Source organism: Typha angustifolia, chromosome 11 (assembly GCF_048772165.1).
Source record: "Typha angustifolia cultivar Huaian chromosome 11, ASM4877216v1, whole genome shotgun sequence".
Taxonomy (NCBI): domain Eukaryota; kingdom Viridiplantae; phylum Streptophyta; class Magnoliopsida; order Poales; family Typhaceae; genus Typha; species Typha angustifolia.
This window is the reverse complement of record NC_133249.1, coordinates 14,756,933-14,777,318: the sequence shown is the minus strand read 5'-3', so window position 1 is coordinate 14,777,318 and position 20,386 is coordinate 14,756,933. Positions and strand designations below refer to the sequence as shown.

General features: G+C 38.0%; 5 protein-coding genes across 6 annotated transcripts; 4 read left to right on the top strand and 1 right to left on the bottom strand.

Moving 5' to 3' along the window:
* The first annotated feature begins 299 nt into the window (after nt 1–299).
* LOC140771429 (type I inositol polyphosphate 5-phosphatase 2) lies at nt 300–5,131 on the top strand. 2 transcript variants are annotated; one of them, XM_073112984.1, is made up of 11 exons: nt 300–1,208; nt 1,282–1,381; nt 1,477–1,551; nt 1,652–1,736; nt 1,859–1,963; nt 2,124–2,811; nt 2,886–3,070; nt 3,204–3,312; nt 3,408–3,556; nt 4,490–4,734; nt 4,881–5,131. In XM_073112984.1, the coding sequence occupies exons 1-10, from the start codon at nt 1,179–1,181 to the stop codon at nt 4,680–4,682; spliced, it is 1,719 nt and encodes a 572-aa protein (XP_072969085.1). In that variant the 5' UTR covers nt 300–1,178; the 3' UTR covers nt 4,683–4,734; nt 4,881–5,131. The 2 variants fall into 2 exon arrangements, with proteins under 2 accessions (XP_072969085.1, XP_072969086.1); XM_073112985.1 differs by lacking the exons at nt 300–1,208; nt 1,282–1,381 and having other exon boundaries at nt 1,492–1,551; nt 1,652–1,731.
* Nucleotides 5,132–5,239: 108 nt separating this feature from the next.
* On the top strand, nt 5,240–7,702 carry LOC140771430 (peroxidase 20-like). The gene is made up of 4 exons (XM_073112986.1): nt 5,240–6,244; nt 6,470–6,661; nt 6,885–7,050; nt 7,193–7,702. The coding sequence occupies exons 1-4, from the start codon at nt 6,038–6,040 to the stop codon at nt 7,615–7,617; spliced, it is 990 nt and encodes a 329-aa protein (XP_072969087.1). The 5' UTR covers nt 5,240–6,037; the 3' UTR covers nt 7,618–7,702.
* Nucleotides 7,703–8,911: 1,209 nt separating this feature from the next.
* LOC140770998 (disease resistance protein RPP8-like) lies at nt 8,912–11,864 on the top strand. Its single transcript, XM_073112343.1, has 2 exons — nt 8,912–11,599; nt 11,720–11,864. The coding sequence occupies exon 1, from the start codon at nt 8,950–8,952 to the stop codon at nt 11,548–11,550; it is 2,601 nt and encodes an 866-aa protein (XP_072968444.1). The 5' UTR covers nt 8,912–8,949; the 3' UTR covers nt 11,551–11,599; nt 11,720–11,864.
* Nucleotides 11,865–12,755: 891 nt separating this feature from the next.
* On the top strand, nt 12,756–13,289 carry LOC140770645 (putative invertase inhibitor). The gene has a single exon (XM_073111898.1). The coding sequence runs from the start codon at nt 12,756–12,758 to the stop codon at nt 13,287–13,289; it is 534 nt and encodes a 177-aa protein (XP_072967999.1).
* A 241-nt stretch (nt 13,290–13,530) lies between these two features.
* LOC140769518 (protein NRT1/ PTR FAMILY 7.3-like) lies at nt 13,531–16,175 on the bottom strand. The gene is made up of 5 exons (XM_073110228.1): nt 16,069–16,175; nt 15,764–15,953; nt 15,317–15,534; nt 14,653–15,218; nt 13,531–14,425 (listed from the first exon to the last, which is right to left on the bottom strand). Exons 1-5 carry the CDS (start codon nt 16,069–16,071, stop codon nt 13,651–13,653), a joined length of 1,752 nt encoding a protein of 583 aa, XP_072966329.1. The 5' UTR covers nt 16,072–16,175; the 3' UTR covers nt 13,531–13,650.
* Between the last annotated feature and the right edge of the window lie 4,211 nt (nt 16,176–20,386).

Here is a 20,386-nt window from a genome sequence, read left to right as displayed (position 1 = left end):
AACTCATTTGATGAAAAGAATAATGCGAGCTTCCTATCCTTTTTACCTACTTTTACCGAAAGGGAATAAAAAGAAGAGAAAAGATTGTCTTACATTGCTCATTGTCTATTCAATGTTGTTAGGAATCTAGATCATCAAGTCACCACTCTAGGAAGCAGCATCCCCCCTGCATCAACTTGATAAGCATGCAGACTAACCCTTTTTTTGACTTGAGATGCCATTAGGCCCCACAGATACTTAATTACATCAACTTTTGGCACTAAGTGGTGACAGTACTCAAATTTCTCCCCAAGCAACTACTCTCTCCTCTTCTTTCCTGCCCTCCCCCATCCTCTTCCCCATCATCATTTCTGCTATGCGTGTTCTCCCTAAGCTCTCCACTGTCTTAGTGCTCAGGACCCACAACAAGCCTCCTCATCTGGTTGGAGGTCTCTTCCTCACTGTCATGTCCTTGGCTCTTCTGCATCCTTTTCTTCATTCATCAACGCATCCAACAAAGCTATCACCACCCATTATCCAAGCTTCGGATTCTAGGCGTTTAATCTTCGGTTCATTTCTCCTCTCCTGTCCCTATTGCCTATATTTAGTGCTCAGGTGGGGGCCGGGCCGTTCAATGAGAACTATCTCTATCTCCGTCTCCATCATCTCCATTTTTGCCTGTCACTTTCTCTTTGAAGGTGGTGCTCCAATGGTCCCTGTCCTCATCTCTTACGCTTTTGCTACAGCCCCAATGGTCCATGCAAAAGAGCAACGTTGACAGTTAAATAACTTATTACCACAAGGAATTTGTACCTCCATATCTTCTCCACTTATTTTTAATTGGATGGATTCGGTTCGGTTGCTGATGGCACTTGCATTGGCACTGGCACTGGCACCGCCTTGCGTAGAATCATCCGGTAAAGCTTTTACTTATCAGGAAAGGAGTATGATTTGGACGACACGAAATGGATTTTATGTTGTCAACTTGGACTTTTAATGCATGCCTTCTTTTTACCTTGACCACAAACTTTTCTTCTTCTACTTTACTTACCTCTTTGTCCTATTCTTCATTTTTTCCCCCCTCTCCTACCGGATTGCAACAAAGGATGTATCATATCCTACAATTGTATTATATAACTCAGCAACAGGGGGGATTGTTCTTTTAATAGTTGTCTGAAAAATTTCTACCACTGTAGACAATGAGAACCAGGAAAGGAAAGCAATCTGAGGTAAGAATGGATTATTTAATTAAGTGGTGAATTTGTATCTGATGGTTTTGATCTTAGAATTCAATTATTACAGTCCTTCTGGCCTTATATTATGATGAGGAAGTGGCTTAACATCAAGCCAAAGGTGGATGAATTCAGTGAAGATGAAGTTGAGACAGAAAGCGAGGATGATGGTATGGTAATAGAGTTTGACTTTCTCTAGCATTGTCATTATGTTATCTAATCAAACGACAGATAATAAGTTTCCTTTTCTTTTTATTATTCCAAGATTCAAGGAACACTAAGGAGGATTGCTTCTTTGAAAATTTGGAGAGAAACAGTGCATGTCCTGCTGAACTATTAGGTACAGAAAAAAAAAAGTCTCATCCTAAAAGAAATTTTAGTACTGTAAAGACTAGTGGCTTTGATGTTCTAATCAACTTTAATGTTGATAATTCTTGTAGGAAGGCGAAAACAGGCTCCATCAAGAATTCGGCGAAGGAAATCGGAAACCTTTCGCGTGAACTACATAAGTAAAAAAGATGTGAGGTTTGGCAGTAGTATCCATAGATATCTTAATTCATTCCTGTAAAGTACTGAATCAATCCCTTTCCATGATTTTTTTTTGCATCAAATATTTTAATTTTTAACAACCTAATGGTGATAACCAGGGTTATGATTGGAACATGGAATGTTGCCGGAAGGATCCCATATGAAGAGATTGAGCTTGATGATTGGCTTTGTGCCAAACAACCAGCAGACATCTATATTCTTGGGTCAGTATAATTCTCTTGCCATGGTCTTAGATGCACTTATCATTGGAGAACAAACACATTGCTAACATCTATACCACTCTAAGCAAACTGGCCAAATTTGATATTCATTCAGAATTAATTGTGGAGGGTTTATCTATTCTGATGTTCTCCATCTTAACAGTTTCCAAGAAGTAGTCCCTTTGAATGCTGGTAATGTACTAGGAACAGAGGATAGCAGACCAATATCTAAGTGGGAGGCCATTATTCGCAGAACACTTAACAAGTCTCCACAACCCAAGACATCATATAAAAGTTACAGTGCTCCTTCCTCGCCAATACTAATCAGACCATCAAATCCTACAATGGAGGATAAGATTGGTGCAGCTGGGCATTCTGACGATGGCTACTCTCGAGGGAAAGTGTTGGATTGGAACATAGACTGGCCGGAGTATTCATTAGATTCCCCTCCGCAAGCTTTGAAATCTAGGACGAACAAGTTGAGGAGAGTTATGAGCAGCTTAGAAGCTCCTAACTGTGATCATGATCCACTTGATATAGAATTAAAAGCTGGATTGAGACGAGTACCTCATAGCTCAGGGAACCTTGGAATGCTCTGGTCTGAGCAGCAGGACACGTTTGACGTCTTAGATTCACTCGACGTCACGTCTGACAGGATCTCTGAAGAGGAATGCGAAACAGAGATGATCGAGGAATGTCCAAAGCCTCGTCCTAGATACGTCCGGGTTGTCAGTAAACAGATGGTGGGCATTTACATCTCTGTGTGGGTGTGTCGAAGGCTGCGGAGCCATGTAAACAACCTGAAGGTTTCTCCAGTTGGGGTTGGGCTGATGGGCTACATGGGGAACAAGGTGATGGTTTCTAATTTACAATATAATCATCTAAGATGTGTCAGTGAAACATGTCTTGTCGTGTGGTAATGCAGGGCTCTGTTTCTGTCAGCATGTCTGTCTTCCAGACACGGCTCTGCTTCGTCTGTTCTCATCTCAGTTCCGGCCACAAGGCCGGGGATCAGCAGAGAAGGAACTCCGACGTCTGTGAGATCTTGCAACGCACGCGGTTCTCATCTTTCCACGATGCTGATCAACCGCAGACGATTCCATCCCATGAGTAAGTTGCTCTTTTGGTTCATGCATTCAAACTTTTAGAAGGTAATGATTAAGAACTTTTTTTTTATGACGATTAAAGTGTGAATATCTACGTTAAGGGGTAATAGAAAACATGCATAATTTTATCAAAACAGCCGTATCTTCTGGTTTGGAGATCTAAACTATCGACTCAATATGTTGGATGGTGAAATAAGGGCTCTGGTGGCTATGAAACGATGGGATGAGCTGATGAACTTTGATCAGGTAAATGCTATTTCTCTCAGTTTTAAGAGGGTTATTTATTATTATTTCTTTTAATGATGATGGTGAATTGATTATTTGATGAACAAATCTGGCAGCTTAGCAAGGAGCTAACAAGAGGGCACATATTCTATGGTTGGAATGAGGGATTGATTAATTTTGCACCCACTTACAAGTATGAGATTAATTCCAACAGGTATGCAGGCGAGAATGCAAAGGAAGGAGAGAAGAGGAGGTCGCCAGCATGGTACGCTAACTACACGCCATTTCTTTGGTGTTCTTTTTTGGGTTTGAGATCCTTTTAGAGGCATAATAAGAGATGGAATTGTTATGATTAAGAACAGAATTTTAAGATAGATTTGAATCACTACATAAAAAGAATATCTAATTTGTGATTGTTCTCAAATCTTACTTCCTCATAATTAATGCATGAAGATAATTGTATCGTAATAACACGAAATTCGAGATAAATAAAATACATGAGTTAATCCCGAGATCCAAAGGGAATAACTCAAATTGGGTATAAATCTACACCTTTATCCATAAATAAAATCACATTTTTAGTTTAACAATAAACAAAGTTTCTAAGAATAAAAGTAATTTATTTGAGCCAATAAAAAGCCAAAAGGTTTGGGTCGGGTTTAGTCCACTCACTAAGCACGGTTTGGGCCCATGACCTAACCAACTTGGATCAGGCTGGGCCAAGGCCCAAACCCAATCAAACTCAGCTCAACCACTTAGAACAAGTGTAGAGCTAACCAAACCCAACCATTTTAGAGTTAAGAAACACATAAATTTTTTTTAAAGAAATTATAAACTAAAATCTCCTTTTATCATCGAAAGCCGAAAAACTAAAGAAGCTCCGAAGAAACTCCCGTCTTTAAGTTGCATTCATACTCTAAAGATCTATCTCAATTTGTAAGTCAATTAATAGCGTGATTGGCTTCTTTAAAAATATGATAAAAACCGACGGTAATTTTTATATATGTATAATTTTTATATTGTAATAACTACTATTATATATATAAGAAAAAGAGGCCTATCCACTGAATGCACTTTTAAGGCCTAATATTCTCTGATTTCGCGCCTTTAGAATTTGATTCTTTGACAAACTAGTTTTTAGATTACTTTGATTCCTTTACTGCATATATTCCAATAAAGTTGGTGCTCCATGACCCAGGTGTGATCGCATACTCTGGTTGGGGGAAGGCATCAGACAACTTTCGTATTGGATGTCTGAGCTTAGTTTATCAGACCATCGCCCTGTTAGCTCGATCTTCTCAGTCCAAGTTGAAGTCTTCGATCAGAGGAAACTCGAAAGAATTCTCAACTTCACCAATGCCGGATTCAGTTCTGAAAAGTATTCTCACTAGGGGGGGCGGGGGAATGGATGTGCATGAGATGTTCCATATCAGTAATACAAAGGTAAAGACTCCCAGTCTTGGATTATTTTGAGACTAGCTCTTCAACAATGAGGTCAAAAATGAGTTAATAGTTCTTCTCTCATTGTATACTTTCTAATATCTAAGTTTAGTTTGCCTGTTAAGTTCTGACAATGTTCTCTTATGCAGGAATCTTAATGATCTTAAGACATTGCTGCATTTATTACTTCATTGGGGGAGTTTTACTTGAACTGTGATAAGTTTTTCTTTTTCTTTTTTTTACTGCAGAGAATACTTTGAGACTGATACAGATCTGTAAACCAGTTGATACATGTTCTCTTTTTCTTGATTTCTTTGTTGAAATGTACCTAAAAGGAAGATGGATAATGTTACTTTCGTTGGTTGGATATCAAAAGCTATACAAACAAAGTTTTTTTTTTTTTAAAGTCTGTCACTGTTAGTACTTTATGTATTAGTTCTTCACCATTTTTACTACAGGGGGAATGGATGATTGTTTACACTGTGATACCCTATTTCTTGGCTAAAATAGTTATCAAACAGTATTCAAAGTGATGTGAGCCTTGACAAGGAAAAGAAATGCAGAACTCTACATTTGAAATAGCTGATCAATTTATAAGACTCAAGCTTGGAACTCGGATCGAAGGCAGGAACCGGTTTTCTTACCATTGAACTTCTCTAATCTTTGCAACATGTTGATTTCAGGCAACGCATCTGAATCAAAACATACATGATAGAAGAAACAAACACACTTCTCCGTTTACTGCCATTCAAACACGATTTAATTTCACTAAATGATCTTCGCCTTTTGTGCCGGTGGCTATTCGACGGTTTCTGATATAGCGACTGAAAACTGTTATTATTTCCAATTTAATCTCCATCCATCTTCTTTGCTTGATTCAATCTTCTATTGGTGATGTGTCTTGATCATGTACAAAACTTTGTATAAATAATTGTGCACAAAATGTGTTTGTCCACAAATTTGCCATTTATAGATAATTGTACTAACAAAACACAAGTTGATTAACCCTTACTGGGCATAGCCCACTTTTCTCTCTCAGAAAGAAAAGGAGAAAAAAAGAAAAGAAAAGAAAAAGACACAAGTGGATTAACAATATATAATAGAAACAAAAACAGCAGTTGCATAGTGATGCTAATTGGTTGAAGTTGGTACATCCTCTATGACCAACCACTGTTCTGGTAGTTGTTGAATCTGGCATGGAATTTGGAATAAGTACAGTCAAGTGATAATATATGTCACAACTATATAATCTAATTAAGCTCTTGTACTATCAAACTTCAATTAGATTCAGCTACTTAATCTTGTCATGACAACAATGGTGTTGCTGCTCTTCCTCTTGCTGCTAACTTTTAGCTCAATTGGAGCTGCTGATGAGCTCTCTCCATACTACTACTATGACTCATGCCCCTTAGCTGAGGAGATTGTGAGGCAGAATGTTGCAGCGGCGGTGTACCGAGATCCGACGATGGCCGCCTCCCTCCTCCGCCTTCAATTCCATGACTGCTTTGTTCTGGTTCTTGCTCTTGTCCTGCAACTTTGGAAAATTAATTTGTATATAATACCTTAGTTTTTCTTCTTCTTTTTTCTGGTGATTTTGTGATTTCAACCGTCTTCCTGTGATTTATAACACCTTACTTTTACTAACATGTTAGTTGCTGTATGAAAATTGATCTGTTTCTTTTAAATCATGCAGATAAGCATACACCATCTACAATACTGAAAATCTTTGATCTTGCAGGGTTGTGATGCATCTCTTCTTCTTGATGATGCTGGTGGCATAGTTAGCGAGAAAAATGCAGTTCCTAACTTGAATTCGGTACAAGGATTCGAGGTGATAGATCGAATCAAGGATGTTTTGGAGGAGGCATGTCCATTGACTGTTTCTTGTGCTGATATTATAACAATCGTTGCTCGAGATGCAGTTCATTTGGTTAGTAGCTTAATTACAATTTCTATGATTGTAATAAGATGTTGCAAATAAACTAATCATAGTTTTAATTGCAAAATTGCTCTCCTCCTCTCCCCCATTCCATGTTATTGATGGCTGCTCTGACTTTTGCATACTTAAATTAATCAAATACTTGAACAATTCTTATCAAGACAGTTCATAATTAGAGGAGCGTTCTGAATCAATTTCACTCTCTATCTTGCAGAGAGGTGGGCCAAACTGGAAGGTGTACTTGGGAAGGAAGGATTCCTTGAAGGCCAGCATTAGTGCTGCAAACCGAATGATACCTGCTCCAAACTTCACCCTTGAGATGCTCATTTCAAATTTCCAAGATCAGGGTCTTGACATTGTAGACCTGGTTAGTCTCTCAGGTACCAATAACACCTTATCAACTATGTCTAGTCTATCAAATGCAGTTTCCTATGTAGATTTATCCTCATTATTGTAGACAAAGTGTCGCACTTTTTTGGTCATGTGTTTGTTGATTAGTCTTGATTAAACTTGTTATTACAGGTAGTCATACAATCGGAAGATCACGATGCCTAAGCTTCAAAAGTAGGCTATATGGTCAAGAATTAGATAAAGAAATGGAGGAGAGGAGTTCAGATTTCTTCGATAGTCTTCGTTCGGTATGCCCACAATCAGGAAGAGATAATGCATTAATACCCCTCGACTTAAAGACATCGAGGAAATTCGATAACGAGTATTACCTTAACCTAATTCGAGGCGAGGGTCTCTTGCAAAGTGATAATGAGCTTGTGTATCAGGAGACTGAGGAGACTATATTGAGACTAGTGTGGGCTTATGCAGAGGATCAAGAATTATTTTTCAGGCACTTCACAAGCTCAATTATAAAGATGGGGAACATTAATGTGCTCACTGGAAATGAGGGGGAGGTTCGACATAATTGTCGTTATGTGAATTCTTATTATCATTAGTTATTCTAACTTTTGAGAAGATATTTCATCAAATTGTAATCGTTACACCATTACTTTTCTCACGTGCGACACAAGCTGATATTTCAATATAGTAAATTGAATATGATATCATTTATTTACAAAAATTCACTTATAGGAATAACAAAAATAGTTGTGAGCTAACTAAGAGCAGCTTTTGGTATAACGATGAATAATGTTTCCTTCTTGTGATTTGATCATCATTTGTATTTGATGAATCTAGAAGTGAGTCAAGAAATATTCACAAACATCTGAGATGTCAGTTTATGCGGTATTAGGATTACAGTAATGTTCGCCGACAAATTAGTTTAGCTTCTGAAGTAATATCTCCGAACTGAAAGCGAAGAACATTCAATAGACTTTTGAAGAGGCAAAATTTATCTTCATACATATACCCCCTCAAAGTTGTTATTTGCATATTTACTTCTCAAAAACTAAAATTTGCATAGATACATTCCCCAGATGCCTAGGATTTTCTTCAAGTTATGTTTCATAATTACAAAATTAATTCAGAGCGTCAGATATAGATGATTGTCGAATGTAATTTTCAAAAAATAAAAAATAAAAAAATTCAGGGCTACACTCTATCTTAATATGTCATTCACATTTTTGTTCTTACAAGAAAAGGATTTGTTGCTTTGAATAAGCGCTACCCGAAATGCTTGAAATAAAAATTTAATTAAATAATATTCTACTGAAGACTTCTGATTTGCAAGACATCATCAAATTATAGAATTACGTAGGGTAAATACATATACAAAGCTGCACGATTTAGATAGGTGTAGGTGAAACTAATTTTTGGAGGATCCATATACAATTTAAGGATCGGCACACAAGCTTCCTCACTTTTGTCATTAGAAAAGAAAAGAGGAAGAAGAAAGAATGTGACTACCAGCTGATTCCCTGTTTTCTTTATCTTTCACATTGCCAGATATCGTCCTTAGTATTGTTGTTTGATACTCTATTTAATTGCTATGAATTGTTAATTCGCAATAAATGCTCAAGGACTATATAAAAAAAGATCATTGCAGAAAAAGAATTCCAAATTATCCAAAAGTTTGGTCTGATGCTGTCTCAATCATACAACTGGGCCCAGTGCACAACTAGCAGAGATATGGTTGTAAAGATGTGCAAGCATAACATCTGATACTTAGTCTTAGTCAATCCAAACATGCTTACCATGTTGTTAATATACTTTGCTAATGGTGGATTCCTTCTATGTTCTCAGTTTCTCTCAATTGTGTAGTTATCTAAGATGCCACCACCTTAAACAGCAAATTTGAGCATAGAGTGAGAGCTAAGAGAGCAATCAAGATGGCTGAACCTGTTGTTTCTTATGTGGTGAATAAACTTAGAGACTACCTCTTTCAAGAAGCTGTTTTGTTGCAAGGAGTGCAAGAAGAATTCCAGTGGATTGAGAGAGAGCTCAGGGGGCTTCTGTGCTTCTTGAAGGATGCAGACTCCAAGCAGAAGAAAGATGAGAAGGTGAAGCATTGGCTGAAGGACATCAGAGATGTCGCTTACGAGACGGAGGACGTGATCGACAACTTCTTGCTCCGAATCGACAGGTTCCCCCTCACCTTTAATTCTGCAAACGCTCGTCGTAGTATTTGTAGGAAGATTGATGGTATAGAGCGAAGAATTAATGAGTTAATGGCTCAAAGATTAGCATATGGACTTGTTAGTCTTGGAGGGATTCAGAGTAGCTTTGTAAATAATAACATGGCCTGTTGTTATGACGACAATTATGTCGTTGGATTTGAAGAAGAAAGGAGGATGATAATTCAACAGTTACTAGATCCAGTGGATCAATTACATGTTGTTTCAATCGTCGGTATCGGTGGCCTTGGCAAGACCACTGTTGCTAAAATGGTCTATAATAGTGTCGTCATCGAAGAGCAGTTTCGTGCTCGTGCTTGGCTATCGATCGCTGAAAATTATACAGTGATTGATGTCTTTAAGAGGACTATAAAAGAACTTACAGCCAACCTGAAGAAAATTAAGGCTGAGTCCTTGTCGGAACGATCAAAGAGAATTATATATGAAATAAAAGAAGATCAGTGTAACTTTGCTTGGAATGAAGAAGAAATGAAGCAGTGTCTACATGAACTAATAAAGGCCAAAGGAAGGTGTCTGATAATTATGGATGATGTGTGGAGGAAGGAATTATGGGAGAGAATTCGAACAGCTTTTCTAGCTACTGAGAACGGTAGCAGAGTGATCATCACCACGCGATCGATGGAGGTAGCGAGATCCGCATACCTGAATACTAATCCCCTCGAATTGCGGTACTTGGATCAGACTGAAAGAAGAATGCTATTTCTGAAGAAGATATATCCAACCGATAATGTGCAAACATTTCAAGACGATCTCGAAGAAGTAGGCGAAAAGCTTGTCGAAAAATGTGGGGGTCTACCGCTATCTTTGGTAGTATTTGGAGGCCTTTTATCAACCAAGGAGAAGAACTATCATGTATGGTCTCAAGTCTTAAAGAAGTTGAGATTGCACTCCTCAAATAAGATCAAAGAATGCAATGACATAATTAGTTTCAGCTATGAAGATCTTCCTTATGACCTGAAATCCTGTCTTTTATATTCAGCTTCATTTCCTGAAGACAGTGAGATCAGAGCTGGACATTTAACCAGATTGTGGGTGGCAGAAGGCCTCATACCAGAGAGAGGAAGGCAATCAAGAGAAGAAGTAGCTGACTTGTTCCTCGAAGAGTTGATTCGAAGGCGTTTGATTCAAGTAATTGAAAGGAAGTACGACGGCAGGGCTTCGAGGATTCAAATGCACGACTTACTCCGCAACTTCTGCATTGCAGAAGCTAAAGAGAGTACCTTTCTTGATGTCACAATGCCTACTGCAAGCAAACAGCCATCTCCTTCGCTAGCGGTGGCCACACGTCGTCTGGCTTTCCACAATGGCATTCCCGATGGATACATCGATCACAGAAGTGTGAAACTGAGGACATCTAACTTGCGATCGATCATGGGCTTCGGTTTATCGCGGTTGGAACATCGACTAGGCCACTATATGAATGGACTCAAGTTGCTGAGAGTGATCGATGTCGAGGGTGATAGGAGGCTTACGACTTTGCCATCTGAGATCACTAGCATGATCCACCTTAGGTACCTCAGATGGATTGTTCGATCGAATACCGGCGTAAAAAGCATACCATCCTTAAGAAACCTTCGAAATCTCCAAACACTTGACATGAATGCGACGATAAACACCGAAGATGATATCACAAGCTTAAAGAATTTGCACTGTTTGATTCATGTGAGAGGAGGAAAGGAGATGGGGCGGCAATTGGCGAAGCTGACCAATCTCAGAAGATTGCAGATCACAATCAATGAGCCAGTGATGTTTAATCCGTTTGAGAAGCAGCGTTCACTTGTCTCCTTCTCACTAAACTGTGAAAGAGGATTTATTCAAATGGAGGCCTTCACAGTCTTTCCCGCCCTCCGTAAATTTAAACTTCGCGGGAAATTACCCGAACACCAACAGTTCCCTTCAACTTCTGCATTCCCACAGGGCCTGATCAAGCTCACATTGGAAGATTCTCACTTGCAGAAGGACCCAATGCCGACGCTCGAGAAGCTACCGAATCTTAGACTTCTGACATTAGACCGCGGGTCGTATGACGGCAAGTCAATGTGCTGTTTTAGGGGCGGATTTCCTCAGCTTCAGCAATTGATTCTTCGCAGATTGGAGAAGTTAGAGGACTGGAAGGTTGGCATAGGAGCAATGTGCAACCTCACAAACTTAGCCATTGATGGATGCAGGAGGCTAAAGAAGCTGCCAGAAGGACTGCAACATATCAAAACACTCCAAGAAGTCAAGCTAGCTCACATGGGCAACCTAGCAAAGCATAGCATTCGACATGTGCCGTCGATCTGTCTTTGTGATTGAATGAATTCTTGGGCCTTCTCCTCATCTATGAATTATGTTCATCCACTTTGTAAGTGATCTTCTACTCTTTTCCCCTCCATTTCTTCCTCCTTGATAAATTCTCACTCTCTTCATCTTTCATCCTTATTTATCTGCCTAAAATTATGCTAATTTTGCTTCTGACATGCAGGCCTGCAAGCTATATTTGTTTCAATCAGTGTTGTGTGGAGAATTCTTCTTTTAATTCCTTATGGATATTATGTACGTGTTTGATCAATTACTCTCTTCTGCCAAGTTTTCTTCCTCCAAAAATCCAAAAAAAAAAAAAAAAGGAAAGCAAGGTTGATGTTTTTTTTTGTGTGTGTGTTTGTGGCTTTAATTGTTGGTATTTAATTCTTTGTTTCTGAATGACAAATACATATCATGAGATCTAATTTAATGGTTTGTCCAGTTGTACTTCATCTTTATTAAGAAATATTTCCTTCTTATTTCATACCAATTTCCTCAGAAGAGAACAACTCTATGATCCAATTTAATTCTATCATTTTTTTTGGTGGTGTGCAATTAAATAGCTGATTGCTTGCCAAGTTAGCAGCATTAAAAAAAAAAATCCATGACATTGATATTTGTTGGTACGTGATTGACTGCCAAATAATTTGCTGCAATAAATAAAGGATGTAGGAAAACTAATTTGAAATCAGTTTAAAATCACACTCCCCTTAGTCTTCGAAAAAAAAAATAGCATGAAATGTAACAATAAAAACAAGAGTTTTGGGAAGATAAACACACAATTAAAAGTAGCATTCTTCTTTCTATCTCATACCACGCTATCTCGTTTGTAAAGTGCTTGTACTCATAACATTACTCGGTAAAGATTTGAGAGTAGAACAGCGAATTTCGAATTCTATCTGACTTTATTGTTTGAAAATAAGTAGGAGTTAATTTCAATCTATTATTAATACGAATTTTAACTATACAATATATATTATAAATAATTATTCCAAATCTACTCAAATCCTCTTAATTTGGCAAATCTTTAACGTCTTCAATTCTTTCACGGCCAAAACTGATCTCCTCCTACAGTCTCTCTCTATTTCTCTCATATACTATTTATTGCTTTCCAAAACCGTAAGTGTCCACTAATAGGAAGGAGCTCTCAGAATAGGAGCTCCATCCTACTATATAATTTTGTCGTGAAATATTCTCTTCTAGCAGTCCTTATGACCATGAGGTTGTCTTCCCTTCCTGTTCTCTTCTTGGCGGCCGTCCTTCTTGGCCACCAACTCCTCTTTGTCGGAGCCTCCAACGTCGAAGATGTCTGCAGAGCTGCGGCTTCTTCTAGTCCTAACATCAACTTTGACTTCTGTGTGACGTCACTTCAAGCTGATCCCGGGAGTGGGTCGGCCGACAAGAAAGGATTAGCTGTCATCGCCGCCGAGCTGGCATCGAAGAATGCGACGAGCACTAAGTCGAGAGTTCAAGAACTGTTAAACAAGGCTGTGGAACCCAAGTTGAAGAACAGCTTGGACACTTGCTTAGATTTATACTCGGATATGATTCCTAACTTATCCGACTCGATAAGTGCCATCCGGACCGGTCGCTATTCGGATGCTAAGACTTACCTCAGCTCGGCTTTTGATGCACCGGGAGACTGCGAAAATGCCTTCTCGGAGGAAGGAATACAGTCGCCGATAACGAAGGAGAACAGCGATTCCCAGCAACTCTCTGTGATTGCTTTATCAATCACCAATACGTTATGATAACTGATTCTAATAAGAATCGCACAAAATTACTATTTCTGTCTTAACTCTTCTTCTACCTCTGAGTGAATAAAGTTGTCTTTATGCCAATATTTTATGTGCATATTTTCTTATTAATCCGATTATGAGTAGAAATTAATCCTTTCTAATATAGAAATTGAATATATAGTCAAAACCTTCCAAAAAAAATATTTATATATATATATATATATATATATATATATATATATATATATGCCACAAAATATGCTAAGCCTTAAGCAACAAACCGACGACAACAGGTCAAAGTAAGGCTGAAGTTAATACAAAGAATTGTACTCATGACTTCCTGTCATACATCCAAATTCATACATAAATAAAATCAAGCACTAAAGCTCTCCTCCACCTTGCTTCCTTCGTACCACCTCGCACAAACCACAAACGCTACTAAATCCACGCTGGTGAGAACCGCAAGGAGGAAGAAGAACCGGTCCATGTGCCCTTCGTCGAGGTCATCTGGAATCCAACCTGGCCGGCCGCCGGCCGAGGTGACCTCCATCACCATCGTCACCAGCACGCTGCTGACGTAGTTCCCCATGGAGATAGACGCCATGCAAAGTGCGCTGCCGAAGCTCTTCAATCCACTCGGCACCTCCTTGTTGAAGAACTCCAACTGACCCACGTACATGAACACCTCGGAAGCGCCGATTAGGACGTACTGTGGGATTTGCCACAGGATGTTTATCGAGTTGTCCCGGAGTCTGAAGTGTTCGACGGCCCCGGCGGCGAGCATGGCGGCGACGGCGATGGCGAGGCCGAGGCCCATGCGTTGGAGTTGGGTGAGGGGGATGACGGGGGCGATGAGGCGGCGGTAGAGGAAGAGGAAGGCGGCGACGGAGAGGATGTCGAAGGATGACATGGAGGCGGGGGGTATGCGGAAGGAGGAGAGGGAGGTGTTCATGGCGGCGCCTTGCTCGACGAAGAGGGAGGTCATCTGGGCGAAGACGACGGAGTAGAGGATGGTGGTGAGCCAGATGGGGAGGAGGCGGAGGACGCATTTGAGCTCTTCTACCTGGGTGATGGTGCAGAGACGCCAGGGGTTAGAAGGAGGAACGGAGTCAACGCCGTGTTCGATTAGTGCAGCTCGGTCCAAGAACCTTGCAAATTTAAAATCAATTATCATCATTACAAATAAATTTTCTTAAAAAAAAAAAGGTCTGTTTTGTTTTGTTTTTTTTTTTTTTGCATGTAAATAATTCTCCAAAAAAAAAATTCTATTTATGCATAAAGACTTCTAAATTTCATATTTGGAAAGGGAAATTTTACATAATTGCCACTAAAAAAAAACCGAAAGAATAGTAATAGAGTGGAGCAGAGGACTTACTTGAGTCCCACAGTGTGAAGCATCTTCCTGCTGCCATTAGCCATCACAACCTCCTTCCCATCTTCTTCGTACAGATCGTCGCCACCTGGCGTCATCTGGACCCTCCGTTTCCTCGCGGCGGCGACGATGACCTGGCACGCCCGCGAGAGCGGGTTGCCCGTCGGCTGGAAGCGCCTGTACCTGCGGGCCCCGGCGAGGAAGAGGGTGAGGCCCAATATGGCGGAGCCGGCGGAGGCCCAGAAGGCGATGGCCCAGAGGCCCTCGTCCTCGAAGTAGTCCAAGAAGGTGTTGGAGAAGAGGGAGCCCAAGTTGAGGGCCAAGTAGAAGTAGCTAAAGAAGGAGACCTTGGAGTGCGCCTCCTTGGGGTCGTCTTCGTCGAACTGGTCGGCTCCCAAGGTGGCCACGTTGGGCTGGTACCCTCCATTCCCAAGGGCAATGAGGTATATTGAGATGTAGAAGATCCCGAGCTCCATGTCCGAGTGGGGCCTGCAGGGGGTGTTCCGATCGCCGCAGCCGGAGGAGTTGATGAGGAAGAAGCGGGTAGCCAAGGAGAGCAGCACCAAACCCTGTCGTTGATGAGGAACAAGTGTATGACTATTTAACCCATGTAATTACAAAGCGATAAGAAGGCAAGCAGTCTGACTGAGTAAGATAGACGACTCACAAATACAAAGATGAGCTGGAAGATAGCGCACGTCTTGTATCTCCCCCAGTAGCAATCACTGAGGAAGGCACCAACGAGGGAGAAGAGGTAGACAGTGCCTGTCCATTTGCTCACAGTGTTCGCCGCATCTGCATTGCTCTGCCGCACAACTCTGGTTAGAAACAATACCAAGTTCACGCCAACTCCAAAGAATGCGAGAGTCGCCAATCCCTGGTTAACTGTAGAAACATAGGACTCAATGGCAGTCAGCTCTATTCTTTTGATACAAATATTAAGATTATTTGCTCAGAATCTTCTTTGTTAGGTAGAGATAAGATTTTTATTTTTTTGGTCTTCTCAGCGATCGAATATTTTGGTTAGCTTTTAAGAATTGAGTTGAGTTTTCTGAGTTTTTGTACACTGATGAGATACAGAATGATTATCGAATGGAGGATAGATGAATTTTACCTAGCAATATACTTCCAGTCATCCACCCACCAGTCTTGGCTTTAGCTGCAGGTCTACCTCTGTAGTCCACAGACCCATCCATTGTGTAACTGCAACACTCTTCTTCATCTCTGCAATCATATCCATTAGTAATGGAAGAAGCTCTTCCAGCCTTCATCTCACCGACCTCTATTCTTCCTTGATCCTTCTCCTGCAGTGATAACCAACACCAACAAGACTCTTATTATGCATGCCCTATTAATTTTAACACAGAATCTAAGATGTTTAAACGCTCATGAGAATAATCTAACATAAGCTATGCCCACCATTATAGCTAGAGTTTGGGAGTTGGAACAGATGAAGGGAAGAGAAGGAGGGTGGTATTGGATTTATAGACATGAGAAGAGAGATTGAATGGTTCAGATTTAAGCTGATTAAATAGAGAGAAAAGGTTGAAATCATGCACAGCTGAAGAAGTCTCTATCAAACACCACCTAAAAAAAAATCCTCTTCTTTCACGTGGAAAAGAGAAAATCCTATTGTGTTCCCAAGTGAGAAAAATATCTCATATGTGAAATATAGTAGACAGGGGATATTCACTTTTTGATGCTGAATTGGACGAAGGATAAGAACTCCCCTTGTTTATTGAAGTGCAAAATTAAAGTAGATGACCCAAAAACTTAAATTATCAAGTGATGGATCAATAATGTATATACTATGTCTTTTAATAATTTCAGTGATGGCGATAAGAGATATTCACCTTTTTGATGCTGAATATGCTATAATTAAACAAATGATAATGATAAAAAAGAAATATCTAATTGTTGACGAGTCAAGAAGTGATCCTTATTTAAAGAGAAATTCTAAGAAGGAAGTCATCAAGCTTGAGTGGTTATCAGAGAAGCAACAGCTCGTATTCAATCTGATTTAAGACTTATCAACTAAAAAGAAGATGCTTTGCTGTGATAAGTAGGAAAGAGAAAAAAGAACAAGGGTAAGTCCAAGAACAGTAGGTGTTTAATATTCAAAACTCCAATCTCTCCAACTCAGAAGCTAGTAAGCATGAAAGTAATGTGTTACACTATTCCAGTGTCAGATTGCACTACTGAAACACAAAGGTAGGATTGATTAAGACTGCTGTTGTATTCTTTCTGAGGTGCATTGAACAAGATGTCCATTTTGTTTCACTGGCTGTGATCAACCACTGCTGTGTGCGTTCTTGTCTTTTTCACCAACTGTTTAGTATTATCCTCACATAGTACCACTTTTACCTTTGTATTTCAAAGCTTGGCACCCAAATTTCTCATGAGTAGTCCACCAGGCCAGCTAAAAATTGACTTGAGTTTGTTTCAGGAAGACTATTAGCTTGACTTTTTTGATCTGTTTGGTCACTATTAACGGCTCTTGCCGTAAGAGCTTGAAGAGGTTGCAACGAGGATAGAGATGTTGACGGTGATGGTGTTCGAAATTGGACTCGAATTGGTGTTAGAATTCAATTTTGATTAGGAAACAAGAAATGATGCAATCGACTCAGAATTAGACGAAACTTTGTAGGAATATGAAAAACATGAAGACGATTAATTAGACGAAACTTTGTAGAAATCTGAAAAAGATGAAGACAATTAATTAGACGAAACTTTGAAGAAATATGAAAAACATGAAGAGAATTGATAGCCGTTATGACATCTTAGGCCGTCGTGAGGCAAACTATAAATTTAACAAAAAAAAAATTTTTTTGACTTATATCTTTCAACATAGAATTCAAAATTAAGTTAGAATTTTATTAGTTTGGGTCGAATCTTTTCATCTACTCAGTAAAGGTTCAACAAGACTAAGAAGAGCTTCTGTCCAAAATCATTTGTTTGTGAATGAATGAGTCAAGGGTTTAGTAGCTATCATTATTAGCTGTGGATGACCAATGTGGCAATGTGCTCAAATTTCTTTCACCCAATCTACAGTTCATGTCATGATACAAACAAAGAAGAAGATAAAAACAAAGTATCACGATCTTTAACTCTTTCTCTGATATTTAAAACAGAGGAGTTGTCTCCAAACCCTTACTGTTACTATGACCTTCTCCCATCCCAGTTACTCCATTTGTGTGAGCTAAACTAGGCCAGAGAGCACTGCACTGCTCTGTTACGCAACTGAACTATTTTCCTAATCCTTCTCTTGTCAATGAGCTAACTTGTGATTAGTGAACTCTTCTTCTAATTTTCTTTGATCGTACTGCATATTAAAGTTGTCATTTTCCTAAACTACATAATTAAATCACTTTGATTCATACTTTTCAACCACATGGATTTGTCTTCATACTAGTGTCCAACTGTTTTGTTTTCTATTGGCCTATAAGGCTTAATTTTTATTAGTATAAGTTAAAATTACTGAAATGTATGCAATCTTATTCTCATTGTTCAATATAAAAAGGAAAGACGTGAATCATATATAGAGGTATTAAATTATCGACGAACCCAAATCAGGCCTGAGCTTAGAGCAAATTAGCACACAGAAAATCGAGCCCAATTTCAAGCCCACTAACCCAATCTAAGCTTGAGCAAAAGAATACTACTAATATAGAGAGATTTGTATATAATTGCCATTAATTTTTTTTAATATCATAATTATCATTAAAATCTTTGACTCTTTTAGAATTATCATTATAATTAACTCTTAACAGATTATTATTAAATTTAATAAACACATGCAAATGACTAAAATGTCCCAATTTTGTAATTTAGGGTATAAAATATTTATCAATAATTTTTATCTCAAATAAAATAAGATATATTTTGGTATACTATGGTATTAGATATAATATCAGATAGAATTTAAATTATTTTTAATAGTTTATAAAATGGTAAGATATTTTTTAGGCCTAAATTGTGTTTTAACCATGATTACTTAGCTTTAGTTAGTACAATATAATTTCTAAAAGAGCACAATGACAATTATGATGTACTAAAAATTATAGTGATAATTATAATATTTTGAAAGTCTTCTGATTCAATTATATAAACATCCTAAATAAAATAAGAAATGAAATAAAAAAAAACTTTAATGTACAACTAATAATCTCAAAAACATATAATTCAAACTCTTAAGCTTATGAGAATTTTAGTGAGGTAAAAGAAAAAAATATTGGGTCCAAAGTGAGCTTGATAGTGTTATTAAGGGGAGCATTTGGTAATCCAATCTCAAAGTGTTCTACCTTTTATGAGACATGACAGAAATGAATGACTCAATGATTTAAGAAAATATTTACATATAATTTTTTTTCTTTTTTGGTTCAATGACTTTCAAATATATTTAACTCATCTAATTATGTGACAAAATAAATTTGGCTAGTATAAACAAATAAAAGTCTGCAAAAGTCTTGAAAAAGGACACTTGACCCAATTCCTCCACTCCAAGCTCCCACTTTTTCTTACTGTTTGCATGGATCAAAAGATATTTATAGTTTGGCATGTGTCATCATCCACCTCCAACTAAAAGGGTAATTAAAATCCTCTTCAATCTAAGGTTTACACCAACTTCCTCTATTTTATGATTGTGGCATGCTTAAATTAGGGTTGCACCATTGTTACTGTTTGTTGAGAAGTTTTCAAATAAGATTTAGTGATTTTGTAATTAGCAACCTGTCTTTTGGATTATAATTTTTCATATTACATTTTGGATTAACTTAAATTGACTAATCTCTAACAAAATAATATATTTTAGAATTTTTTGTTAGGGCCGCTAAGTTTATCTTTTAAAATACCTAAAATACTATTGTCTTTATTTTGTTTTCCCTGTCATTTAACGTCCAAAATAATCTTATAAAAAATGTCACTATAAAATCCAAACTTCTTTTAAGAACATTTTGCACAAAGAGTATTTTGATATTTCAATTGTGAAGGTAAAAGTCTTAGAGTTAAGTAGATAGTTAATCAAAGTAACTAGAGTGTTATATAATAGGGTGTTATTTAAAAATTTCTCTTCTCAATAAATCCATTTTAGTTTTATTTTAAGACTTTTATGAATTTGTATCCCTCTCGGGATAGTTTTCGTCTATTTAGATATGAGTTGAAAACTAATATCTAAATAAATATCAAAGTATTATTTAATTTATAATATTATAAAAATAGTTATGTAGAAGATTTTTATATATTTATATGAATCTCTAATCTAGTTTTTGCATATAATCACTAACTATATATAGATTTCAATAATTATATCATAGCTCTTCTATATTCAGAAATTGAATAAAAATATATCCGTTATTTGATTAATATTTGTGGTGTGCTTAGCAAATATAATAATTAAGTCTGTATCTGAAGGTAAAAAAATATGAATACAAATGTGATTTTACCACTATCTGATGGTCGATATTCCATATGTTTTTCGCTCTTACTTATACATCAATTTAAATAAGCCCCTCGACAAAAAATTATCGCATTAGAAAACATATTGCATCAAGCCCAAAAGGCACCTAAAAATTAATCAGAAAATATAGCCCTAAGTGATTTTGTCATAACCATTGTGGATCTGACTGGCTGGGAAACGAACTACGAAATTATAAAATAGGAATGATAAGAAGAAAATAAAGAGGAGGTGCTTTGCCATCGACAAGTCATGTCCACGTTAGGCAAATCTAGCTCCACCTCC